This window comes from Micromesistius poutassou (genome assembly GCF_964030765.1).
Source record: "Micromesistius poutassou genome assembly, chromosome: 20".
NCBI lineage: Eukaryota > Metazoa > Chordata > Actinopteri > Gadiformes > Gadidae > Micromesistius > Micromesistius poutassou.
Genome location: NC_140290.1, coordinates 3,848,187 through 3,868,177, shown reverse-complemented (window position 1 = coordinate 3,868,177; position 19,991 = coordinate 3,848,187). Strand labels below are relative to the sequence as shown.

At 46.0% G+C, this 19,991-nt stretch overlaps 1 protein-coding gene across 1 annotated transcript; it reads left to right on the top strand.

Annotated features, from left to right (window-relative positions):
- The first annotated feature begins 16,823 nt into the window (after positions 1 to 16,823).
- tac1 (tachykinin precursor 1) lies at positions 16,824 to 19,413 on the top strand. The gene is made up of 5 exons (XM_084484513.1): positions 16,824 to 16,955; positions 17,534 to 17,636; positions 17,792 to 17,812; positions 19,122 to 19,178; positions 19,286 to 19,413. The coding sequence occupies exons 1-5, from the start codon at positions 16,845 to 16,847 to the stop codon at positions 19,339 to 19,341; spliced, it is 348 nt and encodes a 115-aa protein (XP_084340639.1). The 5' UTR covers positions 16,824 to 16,844; the 3' UTR covers positions 19,342 to 19,413.
- Positions 19,414 to 19,991: the final 578 nt, after the last annotated feature.

Sequence of the window (19,991 nt, the reverse complement as noted above, 5' to 3'; positions counted from 1 at the left end):
TTAGGTGATGAGATACACAAACACACTTACCCAAATGGCTTTGGGGATACATGGCATTGTGCGCCTCTTGATTCCTGCTGCCAGCATTAGTACTTTAGGGGAACAGCCCCGTGGAACCAGGGCTGTGGCCATCGCTGGAGATAGAGCTGTTGGGTGAGTGTGTGACGGGTCCATCACACGGTGAATAGTGAACACCTAGCTGACCTACAACCATAGCTTGGGTTTAACAAGACAGCTTCATTCACATGCTGTCATACCAGTTGTTTGCAGATGATTAAGGTCAAGTTTAACTGGTCATGAACAGTTAAACAAGACCAGTACAGTACTGTACAGTTGTACAGTACTTTAGCTACAACCACGTTGTTGCATTTCTGCTGCTTCTGACCATCTTAGTTTGTGAGCTGAATGCCACATCAAAACCTCTAATGGCTGACAGAGCCCTCAGAAACACTGTTGTAGCGGCCTGTGTTTCCCCAGGGACACTGCCGCTCCCCAGGTCTCCAAAGACCCTGAGGAGAGTCATAATAGAATAACACAGATGTCATTCACAACACTTACTATGGATCTGCTCATTCAAGGTTGCACCAGCTGTGTGTAAGGCTGTTACTTAGTCAGTGCGGGAAGTCATTACTATGTTTCAAACCACCACCTGGTGCACCACCAACAACTTAGTGGTGTGAGTTGAACTTCAGCGGCTCGTTGTGGCTTCAACAGGACGCCGACCAAGTTGTGACGAATGATCGAGCTTCCTTCAGACAATCAGCGCAACACAACAAGTGACGGCTAGGCGCCTGCTAGTCCTACGATGAAGCCTCGATGAAGGGGTGGCATTAGCTTAGGAGGTAGAGAGGGTTGGCTGGTAACCGCAAGGTTGCTGGTTCAATCCCTGGCTCCTCCTAGCTGAGTGTCGTGGTGTCCCTGAGCAAGACGCCTCACCCTAATTGCTCCTGACGAGCTGGCTGTCGCCCTGCGTGGCTGACTCCACCGTCGTTGTGTGCATGAATGGGTGAATGTCAGTCAACACTGTAAAGCACTTTGGATAAAAGCGCTATATAAATGAGGACCATTTGCCTCTGAAACGGTCTACTGAAACCTCATGAACACAGGCCGAGACTTTATCTCTAGGGTACTCCCATAAAGGTGGACAGCTAATTTCTACAGAGGGGAACAACAGTTATGGAGGGAGGCTAGACTAAGGAGGCATGAGAAATGAGGGAGGCTGCCCCAACACTGTATCTTGCTCAATTACAAGACTTCATGCCTTGTTGTCGATGTTATTCAGTGATAATAAAATATTCTCTAACTTTTATATGCATATGGGCAGTCGGTTGAATCGGGTCAAATGTTTGAATTTAACACTTTTTTGCATGGTTGAGCGTCAATCGTAAATAGGCAATGGCTGTGCCACCCGACCACCAACCAGATCGCATTAAAACCCAATTTATAAAGCAAAGACGATATTTACCACAGCAATCATTCCCATATCTTCCCTATCACTGGAGCAAATGTACAGCTGCTCTTAAAGAGGGGGGAGAGTGATCTGGGTTACTAGGACCGTTCATCAAAGACGTTTTCCTGAACAACCAGAGGTCACACCGGGACAATCCCTGAGCAGCACGCTGATATTGACGCTATGAACTCTGGCGGTAGGGAGGCTTCAAACAGCCCTCAGCCAGACTTCTTCCTGGCCTGCTGGGAGGAAACACAGAGCTCACACACAGCCATTAGCGCCGTTAGCGTGTATAATGCAGCTAATTTGTCACCGCCAAACACTTGGCTACTGTTTGTTTCAAAGGCTGCTATTTACTTTGCTGAGCTGTAAGATCAACACTTGTTTTGGTCGTTGGATTTGGTAACTCAGCAAGTGTAATTATTAATATTATCCTATCGATCTCTCTTCATCACTCGACGTTCAAAAGATCCATGCTGGTCTTGTCGGCACGCGCTCAAACAAAGCATTTAAAAATTCAACAGCGCTGACATTTGAGGTGTTTGGAAACCCCCCCCCTCCCCCCTCCCTCACTTGTTTCATCTTTTATGACTGCATATAAACACAGCAGCGCAGCCTGAGTAAACAGCATTAAACCGGTTAGCAGAGGCATAGACAACGACATAATCAGGCCTCACCAGGGCTTTGGCACCTCATCCTCCTCATCCTGCCAGACCTGGACCAGGTAATAGAGCAGCCTGCTCTGATTGTACATGAAGAGTAATTTCCTTTGCAGGCGTTGATATAAACCTGCCTTTATGGCCGGTCCGACGGCTAATAACCTGCCCCCCCCTCCCCTTCCCGCCCCTCCATCATCTACCTTGGCATCAACCCACTCATGGCCCGGCGCACGACAATCAAGCACCCATAAACAACACAGTGGTTTCCACTTGTTTAATCAAATAGGCCTGCTTCCTTGCTTTTAAGGAAATTACCTTTTATTCTTTATGTAATTTGCGTTGGAGGCTGGGCACTGAGCTCACTGTCCTGTGGTAATGATGGTTCAGGCGTCTAGAACGTCGTTACAATAGAGCCAGGGACGTAGTTGTTCTATTAACATGGGGATGAGCAGAATCCCATCTGTAAACGCTCAGCCTACACACAGCACAACAATGGCTGGGAAATGAGGCGTGGGACACGCTCATACACAACGGACTGTTTAACAAGTGGTTGTCTTGTTTTGTGTGGTTTTAGCTTGTAATTATCAGTTACGTACTTTCCTCATCTCCAAAGGCCAGCTCTTTTTATAATCCCTGCACACTGGTGGCGTGATCCATGCCACACACACACACACACACACACACACACACACACACACACACACACACACACACACACACACACACACACACACACACACACACACACACACAGTAAACATGCATACACACTAAGAAGCTGCACAGACCTGTGAGTGGTACAAGCGTTCTTCCAGGTTAGTTATTCAGAAGTTATTCGTTGCTGGACAGAGGTTTATCTCAGTATCAGAGGCTCCTAGCAAACTGAGCAGGAAAGAGGCCGTTGGATGTACTAGGAAAACAAATAAGGTGCATTGAAGTCTACCTAGCTGGACTAATGGCTTACAGAGAGAGTTTCCAGAACATCCTGTTGTTAGAATACACCGAACTGAGACCCCGTCTTTGTGGAGACACGCCCTCCACAAAGGAAGACCTGAAAACACAAGGCGACCATGAAGGCGGTAGAACTGGACTGAGAAGTGAACGTTACGCTGTGTGAACAGTCCTCTGTACAGAGTCGTCTTCAAGATTCAACATCGTCTCTCTCAGTCAATTAGCCTCCAGTGGTAATTGACAGCTGTCAAACTTAACAAAATGGAATCCTGATGTGTCGTAGAAACGGTACTAGAACTCGGAGTGAGAGGGAAATTATAAAATGCTGTACTTTTGTCCCATTCATCTGAACCATCTTTCCCTGTTCTCCTCAGGATGGGTGTTAACTAAATCACCATGGCAACAACCTAAGATGTGTGTTCTCCTGATGATGATTACCAGAGATACATAGGCAAGTTATCCAACACATTCCAAATAATTTCCATCTTAAGAAAGAGCATCAATAAACGAGTCTGAATGTATTTATAAGACCTGTTTCTCTGTGTGTGAAGGGCAGATGATTTAAAGCAGTGGCAGAGGGGAAAGTACAATGTTACTCTGCTTCATGCGCACCGAATTAAGTAAAACGAATTAAATAGCTGTATTTCCGAGGAAAATATTAGGTCTCTTTTCTTTGATAAATGTTCTAAATCATAATAAATACATGTACTGTGGACTAGCCGCAAGACCTCGACAGAGGCGAGAGAAAGCCTCTGATGACCTCGGCCCCGACCCGTCGTGTCCTTGCTGCTCTGTCCTCATCATTCACCAAGCTCAATACAACCCCGAATGCCTTGGAGAGGCTGAATGCCTGGAGACCCGTCAGTGTGCAGAGGAGCAGCCTTCAGCAGGATGGTGAGCCATGGAAGACGACCTCCTACCTACCTACTGTCCTCGAGAAGGCCAGGAACAACCATTTGTAAATCGTGCTGTAGGACTAAATCATGGCTTTATTCATAAGTGATTCACCGATGCCGGTCTTTTGAATCGGCTTGTACATAATCCTTTGTAATTAGTTTAGCTAAGAACGTCAAATCGATCCGCTGAAGAGCGACAGCCTACTTGGCGTGCGATTACTGCCAGCCTCTCTGTCAACGTCCCAGCGAGGTTTTGACGTCGCTGCACCGTCCCCGTCGTCCATGAAAGAGGACGATACGCCTTCTTCTACTATAGATATATAGATATTTATAGATGTATAGCTATATATCTATGTATAGATATAGATATAGATCTTTGTATAGATATAGATGTATAGCTATGGATAGATGTAGTATAGATATATATTTATTTATAGATGTATGGATTTAGATATAGATATATTTATGGATGTATAGATATAGATATAGATATTGATATTTATAGATGTATAGATACAGATATAGATATATTTATAAATATAGATATAGCTATATTTATAAATGTATTGATAGAAATATAGATGTATAGATGTATAGATATATCTTCAGGCTGGAACTGGGCCAGGCTATCATCCACAGCGTGCTCCTCAGGGCCCATCAGTGGTCACTCAGTGGTCACTCAGTGCTCCATTGGGAGAAGGCTGTAAACAGGCTCTGGTGCTGATGCTGTTAACCAGATGGGTGCGGCCTCCTTAGTATGCTGCCCACACTGCAACCTGTCTGGACGGGTTCAATACTCCGCAGACATTAGCAGGCCAAAGAGGTAGAAAAGAAGGATTTCTCAATTAGTTGTCTTAATGGAATGCATTGGCTTGAACAATAAGACATCATCTCCTTGTCCTTACTGAGGCCATCCAGCATCAGGTTACAGCCCCGGGGAGCCTGCTCAGACCACTGAAGAGCAGACTACACCCTCTACATACCTCTCTCTCTCTCTCTCTCTCTCTCTCTCTCTCTCTCTCTCTCTCTCTCTCTCTCTCTCTCTCTCTCTCTCTCTCTGGCACATGCTCACATTCACAATGCCAAACACACACACATCTTGGCTCCTGGTCATTGCTCAGGCTATTCTGATGGATTCCTGAACCTGATTGATAAGGTCTTTCCGGTGAAGCATCCCTTCCTTGTTGCACATTGCTGCTACAGTTCCTATTGTGACCTTGGTTTCCATGGCTCCCTAACTATACACGGCAGAAGACCAGTTCAGCTCCATGCTTCCTAGTGGTCCTGAGGAGGGCTCTAACTCATGTTGGGTGGTGTCTGGCTGGCTGGTGGGCGGTGTCTGGCTGGCTAGGGGTGGTGTCTGGCGGGCTGGTGGGTGTTGTCTGGCTGGCTGGCTGGGGGTGGTGTCTGGTTGGCTGGGGGTGGTGTCTGGCTGGCAGGGGGGTGGGTGGTTTCTGGCTGGCTGGGGGGTTGGTGGTGTCTGGCTGGCTGGGGGGTTGGTGGTGTCTGACTGGCTGGTGGGTTGGTGTCTGACTGGCTGGGGGGTTGGTGGTGTCTGACTGGCTGGTGGGTGGTGTCTGGCTGGCTGCCATCGATGGTCCAAGGTAACTGCCATACTTTTTTTATAACACCAGAAAGTCTTGCACCATGCGCTTGTTGGGAAAGCAACATCAACTCTGTTCCCACAAGAAAAGAAACGCTAAAAAGTTGGACGACTGACATCATTGGTCCGGGATTTGAGTTCGTAAGCGGTCCAACTCCACTGTGATTTTACAGAAAATGCTTGTCCTATTGGCAGATACTATATATACTATATAAACAATACTATACTACTATTCTACATATACAATCCCAAATAAGTAGTGAATGAGGCTTTGAAGGTGATTGGATCCATAGTTAGTATAATGCTGATGCCAATGACCCTCGACTTCAGACACAGAAACACAATGTTCAATTCAAAAGTCGCTCCACCACCTCCTCTGAAGGAACTCCAGTTATACAAATCTGGGGCCGTATTCACAAAGCTTTTTATCTTACCGCTAGGAGTGCTCCTAACTCGCGCTAAAACATTTTACGTAGGAGTTTTTTCTTAAAAGTTATTCACAAAGCCGCTGAGACCTACTCATACTAAGGATAAATCACTAAGAGTGAACTAAGAGTAACGCCCCCTAACGCCCCCTTACGTCGATTCTCGTGCACGAGTTTTGAAGCGGTCAGTACGGTGATTGGCTGTTGAGTGCCGGCGGTCTCCGTGAAACTCATTCGCAACTTCCCACAAACGAGCCCACTAAATCAACGACAAATAAGGAAATAGCCTAGGCTACAAATGAAGTCCTATGAAACAGTTATGGACAGTGCAGTTAGCAGAATACACGCACGATGACAAGTTTGTGCAGACCACGATAATGACGTTGTATGCACGTTAAAAAGAGAGCCAAAGCAAACAATAAAAATACGTAAATTGCATTATATCAAGGAAGTAATTAAAAGCACCCTGCAAACTATTATCTAATGAGCATATTTCCAGCACTTAAAGTTTGGGCGTAGCCAGAGATTGTAATTAAGATGCGCCTGTGAGAGTTTGGGTGGCCTCAAGTTCACCGCGCTCTCTGTCACACTTTGCTTTAAATCGAAAGAAATCGTTGTAATGAATTAATTCTGAAAATATTTAGGTGTGCCAGGACCACGCTTGGGTGTCCCAGGCACACCCATGCACACCCGTGGCTACGTCACTAAACACTTTAAATATCAGCCCATACCACCGTTCAAGTCCTCCTATCATGATGAATGAAGGAGAAGACAACGTGAAACGCAAGCGAAAGCCCAACTGGTCCGACTCCCGAATCCTTACTGAGCAGATTATAAACTCAATACAATAAATTATCTTACAATAAATGATTAGATAGTAATCATAAGTAAGAGTAGTTATAGGCCTATTATTTTTACTTCAAACCATTTATTTTTATTTGAAATAAATAATAATGATTAAAGTGTTGTATTACTATTAATACATGAGACAAATAATGATGGGTTAAGTGATTTATTTATATTTATATATTAAATAATTAAGGATGATTAAAGGTACATTTGTAACATTGCCCCTGTGTGTTTTAACCATCACTGATGGTTGCGCTATTCCTAAATCGTCGTCATTGCAAAGTTGCATTTTCCCTGTTGCTAAATATCGGAGTGTTATTCACTAATTCCACAACAAGTTTGATACCCTCACGATTTTGCCTATATCGTCTTATCAATTCACAGTCTTCCATTGTCTCCAAAACATTTCGTCTCGCAGCCATTTACTTATTCTTTGTGAATAGGTCTTACTGAGTTAGGAGTCCTCTCGAGGACTTTTAAGCTCTCCTAGACTCCTAGAAGGTGCTACTTTTAGGCCTAAAATGCTTTGTGAATTGCTCTTAGTGAAAAAAGTTAGGAGTCCTAAATTTAAGACTGACACGCCCATTATTTTTAGGAGTTACTCCTAAATTTGCCACTTATGACCTACTTTTAGCCCTAAGATTCTTTGTGAATACGGCCCCTGGTCTGCTACGAACAGAGAACAGGAGCATATGTAGAATGGTAAAGTGAACCATAAATTACCATCCTTGATGGTGGCCCCGGGGCCCGCAGACACTCTGTGGCGGCTGCATACTGATCATGGCGTCGTATCAAAGGAAACCATTCGATTCCTCCTCTCCATCCTGATGTCCTTGGACCCACACTATGTCGTGTCGCGTGCTGGTCCATGCAGAGATATATGAGAGACTGCTTCTCCACTGTGGACCAGAAGAGAGCTACACTCCACATGGCCATGGTACTATCTAACCCTGCAGCCTCGCCCCCTCTCCCACCCCCTTCCAAAAATGTTGCACCTGGCTGTTTGTGTGTGTGTGTGTGTGTGTGTGTGTGTGTGTGTGTGTGTGTGTGTGTGTGTGTGTTTCTTTACTTATTTACAAATTGAAAAACGGCTTAGCCCATAGAACAGCCCCCTGCCTTATGTGAAGTACTTTGAGTTGCCGCAGTACCATAATTGTGTGACACAAATAAATGTGTTCTGGCTGAGTGACAGCCCATATGACAGCCAGCGTGTCCTTGTTGAAGCTCTCTGGGACGGGGGCCTGTGGACGCAGGAGCTGAACAATGTCATCTGATGCAGCCTCAGAACAGGATTTAGGCGGCTGCAGGGAGCCTTTTTATTTCACATGTGCTCCTTTCAACTCCACATCCACCACTGTGGCCAGACAGTCAGCCAATGAGTGGTACATAGAGATTAATGGTGAATCCTTCTATTAAATTGAAACCCATTTATGATGTCCTAAATGTTTCCGGTAGAAAACGCCTCCATTGATTGAAAACCTCCAAGACAATGGTTTCACTTGATTATTGAGCAGAGTTTAGTGAACAAATGTTTTTAACACATCCCCTTTGCTTTGTTCCAATCTTCAGATTAATCTTACTACTTAATACTACTTGAAATATACATTTATTATCATTTTTTAAGCTTTATGTTCCAGTCCTGAAAAGCAGGTTACTTCTGCAGGTAATTGTGTGTTTGACTGTAGCTAGAGCTTTCAGTCCAGATCTATAGACACAACTATGTTTTTAGGTTTACATCTAAATAACTAAGTGTCTGCAGATCTCTTCTCCACTGTTTGTCGGTATCTCCAACACAAGTCTGTCTCTATAGAAACCCTGCATTCACTGCAAGTCCTGTTCACCGTGAACAGTAAAAGCCTCAACTCAATGTTGTTGTTGTACAAACCTTGATCTGTTTGAAATTAATATGAGCATATGTCACACAATTGTTAGTTAAACGCACATCCAACTTTTTGAATAATACGGACATGGATGTTAAAAAACTATAAAGTACATTTTAGTTCAGTGATGGTGAAAACTTTTGATCTCATCTCTGAGTGGGGGTTGGGGGGGGTTACCTAAGTTCACACACTATCCAAATGAAAGCTGTAAATGGAAAAACGTGTAGGCAAAAATAATATTCTGGCATGACTTCAAGTCCCCCCTCTCTCAAGGTTTGTGGAACAAAGGGAGATGACTGCTATATCAAAAAACAAAACAGCTGCACTTAGAGGACCGGAAAAAAGACTGGACTTCCTTTGTGTGCAGGTGTCACTGTATTGAGCTGCATCCACCATCATCCTACAGATGATGGTGGGCTTTAAATGGCAATTTCAAAGGTCTCCAAAGACCTTAATTTAAATATATATCACCCATTATCCATCCCCGAAGGAGGTTGCACTACGGTGAGTGAGCCTTTGCCCGCTGGTTACAGCCGTGCATTAGCAGTATCATGATGTCACGGACCGGGGGGAGGTGCACACACGAGGGGCAGGTGGTGACGTGTTTACTGACCCCCCAGCAGTGGTTGTCCTGCTGGAGAGGGTCTTACAGAAGTACCGCAACAGACTTTCCAGACTCTCCAACTCACTGCTGGGTGAAGTGCCATGCACTTTCTTTCACCATAGGAGCCAGAAAAGAGAAGGAAACGATGATTTCTAGATTGGTGCGTCAAAACCTTGAGATTAATGAATATCATTAATGAAACAAATAATAATAGTAATTAAAACTGTGCGCAGTGATAAACGGGACCGAGCACCGGCTTGCGGCCGCGTCATCTGCCGTCGTAACATGTGCGCTGACGCTGACCAATGTAGAAGCAGATTGGATAAATTCCCTAGGAGGACTTTGTTCAAATACAAGGCGAAAAAGACCAAAATGGCCAACTTTGACGGCACGCCACGGACACGCCCTTCTATGTACAGTCACAAATAGCACGGCGTTGGTTCAGCACCATTTTCCGACTTTACAGAAAAAATTTGAAGCTGATCCAATAAATTCCCTAGGAGTTTGTTCATTCAAATACAAGACCACGGAATTATTCAAAATGGCCAACTTTGACGGCACGCCACTGACACGCCCTTCAACGTACAGTCACAAATAGCACGGCGTTCATTCAGCAACATTATTCAAGTGTACTGTCCAATTTTGAAGCAGATCCGATAAATTCCCTAGGAGGAGTTAGTTCAAATACAATGCAAAAAATTCAAAATGGCTGCCGAGAGTGAAAATCAAAAATGAAAATAGCCGACTTCCTGTGGGGTTTGGGGCATGGGTCCAAGAGGCTTTTCTGTAGGTCATGGGACGTTTTACGTGCCTACCGAGTTTCATACATATTGGTGAAACGTTCCTGTAGGGGGCGCTACACACATGAGAAACACGATTTTTGGTATGTGAGCTACCGGCACCAGTCCACACGTGTCCTGTGAATTTCGTATTCATAACTATTACGGTCTCCGCAGAGTGATTTACCCTGACACCAGAGCCTCTGGCGGCCATGTTGTTTTGCCAATCGACTTTATTTTACTTGAGCAGTTAGAACTTTGGTCCCCAACGGCCACTGTGTCGGTCCCGCTCAAATCAAACATTGCGTCTATGAACTGTGGCGATTTTTGTGACAGGCCACGCCCATTTCGATGCCACGCCCCATTAGAAAAAAAGCTGACTTTATCTTGTTTAGAATTTGATTCTGAACAACTTTTTTATATGGGTCAACATCATAGGAGTCAAAGTTGATGCTGATATGAGCAATTAACTTTTTTGTCATTTTTAACCACACCCAATTTAGAAGTCAATGGCTCATGGGAGCTTGAAAATTTATTTTACAGACTAATCCTTATGTCAGATTGAAGCTAATGGGCCATAGATGATATGTGCCAAAGGATTTTTGTGAAAGTCGAAAAACCTGGGATTCTTGGGCAATTTACTGTTTTTAACAAAATTCAAAATGGCGGAAAATCTGGCTACCCGGAAACGTTCAGTTCAAGAGGCTTTTTTGTTCATCATGAGGATACACATGTGTGTGAAAAGTTTCATGAGTGTAGGTCAAACTGGTGACGCGTGCTGCTTGTTTCCGTTTGAATTTTTGGAAAGTTGGTATAGCGGCACCTTTGGGCCAATGTGAATTTGACGCATAGAATATCAAATTTTACAAATGAAAAATGGAATTAAAAATTAGTTTTTGTATATGTTCAGATTTAGATATACTGTACATGCTAATTGCATAGTACATGATAAAAGTGTGTGTGTGTGTTTAGAATGAGTTCTTACCTTCTCAAACCATGAAGACCTCCTCAGCTGAAGGGCTGTTGCGTCACATCTGAAGATGCTATCGCGCTGCTCCAGCAGGGATATTTGATGAATGGTTCCCTGTGGAGATATATCAGTGCTAGTGTGACCCCTGTGGTGGCTTCAGGTGGAGATGCTCAGCACGGGGGCCCTCACACACGCCATACTATGGCTGGGTTGACTTTTGATTGCCTTTATCAGGGAAAAAAACATGACCCAGTTACTTTAAACTCTGGACTGTAGCTATGGAGGAACTTGTACAACAACAATGACATGTTCACAACCCCATTTTGGGATATATTTTACTTCCTTTCCTTCACCGAATGTATTTTCACGGACTGGTACACTTACGAAAATAATATTGTGTGCTGTGCAGGTGATGTGTGGTGAAGGCTGCCAGGGGAGAGAAGGTGGGAGGGAGGGGGGCAGTTAGTATTGGTGTTGCCTCGATGTGTTCTGCTCTGTGTTGATCGTGTTCTTAAGGACCCCTACGAAATCCAGCTGATACATCCTGTGACGCCGCGGTTGTTGGCGCGTCCTCACGCGTCCGTATTGCGACCGCACCAAACATTTCTCTAGTCATTCACTAGCGCTAAAACATTAACCCAAGCTAAAGCCGTATGGCCGTTGTGTAATGTTCGTTTAGGAGATTGTGATCGCTGCAATGTGTTTACTTATTCACTGTTTAGAAGTATAAACTTCTCACGCTGTATCCGCTGCTCTCTCTGGGCTGCTCCTAGGAAGCGTGCTCCCGCCCGCGGACAGCTATATGGTTGCGGGTGCGTGCAAACGGAGCAGTCGCATCAATTATGTTTATTTTGACTTTTACTTTGTATGTAGTGGCATGTGTCCATGCATGAATGTTCACTGTAAGGTTTGATGAAGAGATATTTGTTATAGGTACCTTTTCACCACTGTTTAATGTATATTTATAGGTTGTTAGGTAAACACCCCCGTGTGTGTTCAGTATGTTGGTATGTACCAATTTGGGGTGGGTCTGGTCAACGTATATAAGTGATGCGTGACAGTTGGGCGAGAAGGACGAGTGGGACCAAAACTATGACGTGTTGTCCTAGTCCATCAGTTGCGTATGTTATGATGTCTGCCATTATTTGCAAAGGACTTTTGTTTGGCTGAATTATAGCCTAGCCTTTACTTTTTGTATTTTTTCTAGTCTTTTCCTTTTTGCCATTTTCCTTTATTTTTGGGTTGAAGACTGCCTATGCCTGGTGATATAAAAATAAAAATATCACCACGTCATTTTTGCCTCTCTGCTGATTATTGTGCCGACCCTCGACACCCACCTTTTAACACATCCCGAAGGACTTACCATTCAATTAAAAACTTAAAAGTTTAAAAACACACAAAGAATAAAGCATGAAAAGAGAAACTCTCGAGGTGTTAAGTGTTACTAAGTTAAATATGTGTCTCTGCAGTGTATTTTCTTTCACTGCAGAGACTCAAATAGTTGATTTATTCATTAGTGAGTGTGGTGAATGATTACAGAGTGTTATGGTTGTGACAGGGAGCCTCTGGCCCCAACCTCCCTGAGGTCTCAAATTAAGCACCTGCTAAGCTTTAATCTGAGCCTCAGTCCTCCAGAGAAAGTCCTTGAGAGAAGGGTTTGTGTCCATCACCATCTCCCTCCATCCCTCAGACCTAGGCTTTAAAGAAGGTGCGTTTGTTAGGCTCCTTCATTTCTGCTAGTGTTGAAGTTGGCTGTAAACGTGGACCCCCATTCAACTCCTTAAAGATAGGATAAGCAGTTTGGAGAAACCAGCCACTCCCCCAAAACCTGAGACTAGCTCGCTAACTCTAGCAACAGGCTGCCGAAACTTGTGGAAGACTCCGATCATGTTTTACTAGCTTTCTAGCTCTAGCAGCAGGTCTACTAGCCTTATGGAAGACTCCGGTCATGTGGTACTAGCTGGCTAGCTCTAGCAACAGGCTGCCAAGCCTTGTGGTAGACTTCGGTAATGCGCAGTGAGTGCAAGGGCAGATCCACAGATACCCAGTTAGGTAGATAGACAGACTTCAAATTTGTTTATCAGAGCATTGGATTTATTGATTGCTGTTTGGAATTAAACGTCATTTCAACAAATATGACAAAAAATGCCTCTAAAACTAATTTACTACCCTAGCTTCAAAAGCTAGTTATACACTAGAGGATTTCACAGCCAAAGGTTACAAGCGTAAGTGCGATGTTCAAAAAGCTACAATTTCATTTTAACTGATACAGTCTGCAACGTCCTGATTATTTTCAAACATAATGATGTTTTTGACAATGCTTGGTTTGATTTGTCACACTGGCCAATGAGAAGCCAGAATCAGGACTGTCATTTGTGTCAGTCCTCCTGTTCCTTGTTGACATCAAAAACACGTCTAGATAGAAGGCTCTACAGATTGTATGGTATAGAGGAGCAGTGTGTTCTCCATATGTGGAAGCAATTCCTCTTTTTTACTTTCTGCATGCTAGCTATGACGAACACACAGACTTGCGACCACGTTGGCATTGCTCCAGGAATGGAGGCGTGTCAGCGTTGCATTTGGCTGACTGACGCACAAATTATTCTTTGTTTTGTTTTGTTTGTATTATATCACTGTTTTGCGATTACTAAAAATCATATTTGGTCTATTTTGAATGACATTTAACACATTTATTACCATTTATTATAATTTAGAAATTCTGAATTTGTATGCAAATGCACACCAGGGCTACACCAGGGATGCCCTCTAATTGGCTCACAGCTGCAGAAGCGATCCCACCCAGATGGCCATGGTCATCTACACTAATATATAATCATTCTCTTGAATACAAATGTGTCCTGTATCCTTGTGTCTGTGTTGCTACACCAAACACCACCCCCTTCTTTAGACCAATTAGCATGTGTTTGATGCACAGACCACCGACATGCACAACACTGATTGACAGCCCTCCTCTGCAACCCCACCCCCCCCCCCCCCCCCCTTCTGCAAAGCTTTTACGTAGCTAGCAATTACATCTCTGTGAATCCTCCCCCAGATGCGTCCACACACACACACTCTCCCGCAGCCCATGGGGGTCTTACGGAGTATCAACCACAGAGGAACGGCACACAGAAGTGTTTTTTTTGGGGGAAAGTCTCTGCAGCCACCGCCTCTAGTCTGACCCTTGTACCCTTCCTCTTGATCTTCCTCAGCTTCTAGCCCTCACCCCCACCTAGCCTGGCTATTGCCAGACAAAGCTCCATCGTAGATTGCACGTTGGTCTGGGGTAGGCTGCTGTCATTTTCTTAGCAAGTGGCGTGATCGACAGGCCTAGTTCAACTAACTCTGTACGCAATTGGCTGCTTGCCATCGCTTCCCTGTCGTCATTGTGTTTAACCAGCCAATAGCGTACCAGGGGGAGAAGCCAGCTTGGTGATTGGCTCCCGCAAAAACGGATTGGAAGCAGAAAGAAATGTATTGCTCTTCTCCAGACCCTTCTGCCGGGCAAATTCAAATTCACAAGCACGCACAAACGGTTAAAGTCACAACCAAGTCTATATCTGCAGAGGGGAGTGAATGAGCAGCCCCTCCCCAAGTGGTACAGCCAATGAGCGGCCCCTCCACAAGTGGTACAGCCCAGGTGTGGTCCCTCCCCAAGTGGTACAGCCCAGGTGTGGTCCCTCCCTAAGGGGTACAGCCAATGAGCGGCCCCTCCCCAAGTGGTACAGCCCAGGTGTGGTCCCTCCCCAAGGGGTACAGCCAATGAGCTGCCCCTCCCCAAGTGGTACAACCCAGGTGTGCAATTGGTCAGAAAGCTAAAGACATAACAGCTATGACAACATTGATCTCTGGTGCAGGCTCGTAGAGAGTGTACAAGTTATCCTGGGAACGGTATACACATTGTGTTTAAAGCAGAAAGAGAAAGGAGAAAGGAGAAAGAAAAAAGCACTGGAGGAGGTTGCAGTGAAATCCATGAAAATAACAGATATAATCCGATTCCGAGCAGGGAAACAGTCATAGCAGGGAGCTGGGATGTAGCATTAGTTGCCAACATGCAAAGTGTCATGATTATGTCACATTTCAAATAAAAGCTTCCCCAATTTTTATTTTATCACTAGCTGGCCCACTTCGCCATCGCACTATAACAAATAAATGGGAGTAGGCAATGAAGAAGATGAAAACGGGCAGATTTTAGATAAAGTAGCGATGATATGATTTATCAGTAAAAATGTTATAATTGCAACATATTGAGAAATATGGGAAATATATATGCTATAATACGTAGGCCTCAGAGTCCACTTGTTATTTTATGTAATTTTTTCAGAAGCTAGAATGGGTTCTTTAGTTGATTTGTCCATTGTGTGTCAATTAGTTTTGTTTGTTGGGAGGCACGTACAGGGCTTCATTGTTCAGTGGCTCGTAAATAGAAAAAGCACCCCCACCCGCTCCCCCCAAGCGGGGTGGGCCTGCCTGCATCAGGCTGAAAGTGAGCTCCACTCCAGCCCTGCATATATATATTCTCCCTCGCAAAAACAGCCTTACACTTTAAATGTGTTCCTTAAACTTGTGTTATCTTTGGTCGGACCTGAATGGCCGAGGCGTCATGAGAGGAGAACAACAGAGGAGCCAGAGGGGACGAAAGAAAGGAAATATTAGCATTAACCCAAAAGCACATGGGTAAATAAAATTGAATCAATTGTTAGAGGCATAAAAGCACTCGATCAAGTGCTCAGACGAGGCTGAACTTAGCCCGTGGTCCATGTCTTGTGCTGAGGCCAGGGCAGATTCCATTATGTGGTTAAAACAAACAGCCTTTCTCATGTAAAGCAGCGACCCTGCGACGCATGCACCTTCAAGTGGCCTCCGTCCCTTTGAGCCGTCACCTCCCTGGCCTCGTGAGGGGGGCCCTGGAGTGATGCGGGGCCCCTCGCTGTATGCGGCGGGGCTGGATGAATCATCCTGATACCAGGGTGCATTGTCACATGCGCCTCCAGGCGTGAAATGCTAACCAATTCATTATTGAAGCAGAGGAAGAAGTAATATGCATTGCATGTACATAGAACCTATATGCAGCGGTTCTGTTGGCTTAAAGATGAATACAGAAATCATTGTGTGGAGGAGGCCTGCATCAAAAACTACTTATTGAGTCTGCTGCATCTAAACTTTAATACAGTAGAATGGTACAAGCGTATTGCCGTGAAATCATTTGCTTTCTTAAAAAAGGACGAAGAGCCCTCGTGACGCCAGGTGACCCGCGTCATCGTGCGGTTCCTCGTGACTCATGACGGATGCCAATTGGCTCTCATGGTGAGCGTGGCGCAGCAGAACTTAAATAAAGCTCCCGCATCATCCGGACTGGGACCCACAGAGAACTGATGCGCACCATGTGAGGAGAGGGACTGACTTAAAGCTCACCACGACACCTGACGCCTCCCCGGAACCACGACAGCCTATATAACAGCGTGTGCAGGACTGGGTGGGCACGAGGATACGCAGAGGCGGGAAGTGAAAGGCGAGCGCGCTCACAGCTCGAGAGGGGGGGGGCCACTGAACACGGGGTCGCTTTTGCGCACGCACGCTTGAAGGGCTGGTATGGCGCGTATCTCGCGCTCTCAGGTGTAACTTGGAGGAGCTGCACGTGAGGCGACTGTCTGGGTCTCAGTAGTGGGCTGAGTTGATTCTTCTGTCCCGCAGATCTACTGTTTGAACACAACTTTATTCAGCCGAAGCCTCGAGGCGCTATCTGGCTGAAGAGTCGCCCCGCCGCGTCGCCGCGCCATGACGCCCCTCGTGCCGCTCCTGGTGGCGCTCTGCGCTGTCACTCAAGTGTTTTCTGAAGAAATCGGTCCTAAAGAAGAACTTGATTATTGGACGAGTAATCAGATCCAGGTATGATATCAGGTCTCTAGATGTGTGTAAAGCATAATATAGTTATGTTTTATACAGGCCGAGCCTCAATCTTTATTTTCTAAAGACAAAGTTGTTGTTGATTGTAGGTCCTAATATCGTTCCCTATAGTGCTACTTCATCCCCGTGTATTACACAGAGGTTTCTCCTCACCATAGAGACTAAAGAGGATGCTGCTCGGTGATGTCTTATTCTAGCAGGCTATAGAAGGCTCATTAAGCATAATGAAGTGCGTGAGTTTAAAGGTTTGTTTGACTTTACGGGTTGGAAGGCTGCCCGCCCTGAGTGGACTTTTAATTCACCTTTAAATGGAAAGTCACGTTAGCTCTGCACTGTGAGCCCGGTGCCTCGCGCAGGGGGGCTCGGACCCGAGGGACCCCCATCACCCGCGGCTGTTATTGGAGGCGGCCAGTGATGTCCCAGCTCCCCCCGTCTAAATGTAACATCCCAGATCGATGTGAAACCTGATTATTATTAGGTATTAGGCTGTCACCCCCCCCCCCCCGCGCTGATTCACCGAGGTAGTACCGAGAGGTGAGCGTGCTGTGGTTCTCTCCCAGGACGGCTGGCCGGCCCCGGACCCGTTCCGGGAGATGCTCCGGAGGATGACGCGGAAGCCCCGGCCGCAGCAGTTCATCGGCCTCATGGGGAGGCGCTCCGCCGGTGAGAGACGCCCCATCCCATAAACAACATGTCATAAATAACATGACATAAATAACATGACACGGTTTGTCTCTCTCTGTTCGTGTTGGTCTGCATGTACGATCTTTTATTCTAATTTCTAATATATTTTTCTCTTTCTTATTCTACCAAAGCAGACGCACAGATCACCCGTAAGAGTAAGTAGCGCTGCTCCTAAATGAGTTATTACAGAGAAATACATATTTTTTAATTAATAGGCTAAATAATAAATAAATATGCTGAATAATAAATCATGTTTGTGGCTCCGTCCGCTGACTATGAGGCATGTTGCGCTTTAATTGTAACGTCGTTTATCTTAATTGACTTGTACGCCATGTCTTGCATGCAAGGGTTTGGCTCATTAATTCTGGCAAAGGAAAAAAAAAAGGGAAAATATCAAATGGGGTTTAATTAATTTACCACCATCCCGGCAGCTTAATGGGACTTTGAAGGTTTGCTTTTCCCTCTAAACACCCCCCCCCCCCCCCCCCCCAATCCCCCCCCAGCAGCAGGAATATATGCACGTTTAGTTTGCGTCTGCGGATGTAAATCCCTCATCATAATGCGCCGTCAGTGCGGTCTCTCCTCCGCTCAAACACTAGACACCGCTCCCTCTCATCTCTCTCTGGTATCTCTCCTCTCATCTCTCTCTGGTATCTCTGGTATCTCTCCTCTCATCTCTCTCTCTCCTCTCATCTCTCTCCTCTCATCTCTCTCTGGTCTCCCTCATCTCTCTATGGTATCTCTCCTCTCATCTCTCTGGTGTTTCTCTAGGGCAGAGCAGAACGGCTACATTAGAGAGTGAAACCCTAACTAGGCGGAGTTGTGTCGCGCTGCAGTGACTCCAGTGGCTCCACACCATTGTTCCCAGATACTAGCAAAGTGTTGTTCTTTCTTTTCTCCTCTCTGTTCTCCGTGGTGTTCCCTCTCCCTGGAGTCCAATCTTACTTTACGCGTGCCCGCACGCCCGCGCGCACACCGCACCGTGACTTAATTCCATTCCATTACCGTGATTGGTCGCACAGTGACGCATGCCCTTGAGCACACACGACTACAGGGTGATTCCTCACTGTGATACTGTCTCTCAACTCACCGCACGCAGCCGTCGGGGCCGGCGGGCAGAATCACCAACCCCAGGGTTAACTAACCCCCAGGGTTCACTAACCACCAGGTTAACTCACCCCAGGGTTAACTAATCCCATGGTTTACTAACCCAGGGTTAACTAACCCCCAGGGTTAACTCACCTCAGGGTTTACCAACCCCAGGGTTAACAAACCCAGGGTTAACTCATCCCAGGGTTAACTCACCCCAGGCTGTAGGCTAAATGGATGTATCTTGGGCTCAGAGCGCTGTTCCCCAGCCTGTCCACCCGTGGAGCTGCTGTGATGAGTGGTTCTAATGGCTCCTGTGTGTGATGACTCTGAGTGGTTCCAACGGGTAACCCTAACCCTGTGTCTGCTCCCCAGGGCATAAAATCAACTCCTTCGTGGGCCTGATGGGCAAACGTAACCAGGAGGAGCCAGGTACCGTCTGCCACTGTATAACACACACGTCTGGTGAAGCGCCTCCCACAGGGAGACACAGACTAAAGGTCTTCCCCTTCTCCCCCCCCCCCCCCCCCCCCCGACAGACTCGTACGAGTGGAGCTCGAGACACGACTACGAGCAACGCCGCCGCCGCCGCTAGCCCCTCCCCCGTGGCGCCGCCCCGCGTCAGAGTGGGGGGGTCACCCGGTCACGGCAGCAGGGAGCGCCCGGCCGCTCAGAGAGAAGAAGAACCTATAGCTGATCTATTCTAATAAACTGTTTCTCATCGTAGTGTCGTAGCGGTGCCGTGAATACCTGTGCCAATTCAGTTTCCTTCATGACGGTTAGACAGAGGTTGTGACGTTGTCAGTGGCCTCACCAAAACATGCTTTATGATTTGATTGGCTGAATGCGTGACTATGTTGGGGGTGGGGGAGGGGGGGAGGGGGGTGCTGTTCTGTGGGGTAATGTGGACAATTGCACTGCCAAATTCACTGTATAGTGCCTCATACACGTCATCCATCATCTCCTCCATGAGACCAGCTGTACTGACTTCTCCTTTCCCTTTTTAAATTGAGTTCTGAGATGTTTGGAGGTTTTTCCAAAAGGGTGCAACATGCCAAAATGTGTGTTATAGTAGCTTGATGCTGTATAATAAAACTATTTTCTTTATTGATTCAAACTGCCTGGAGTGTTGAGTGTTGTAGTGTCAAGTGTTGAGTCGTTGACCTCGACGGGATGAAAGGGGCCGGAGCGAGGAAGAGTACGGAGGATGAGGAGCAGGAATAGACTCAGGCTCAGGCAACCGTG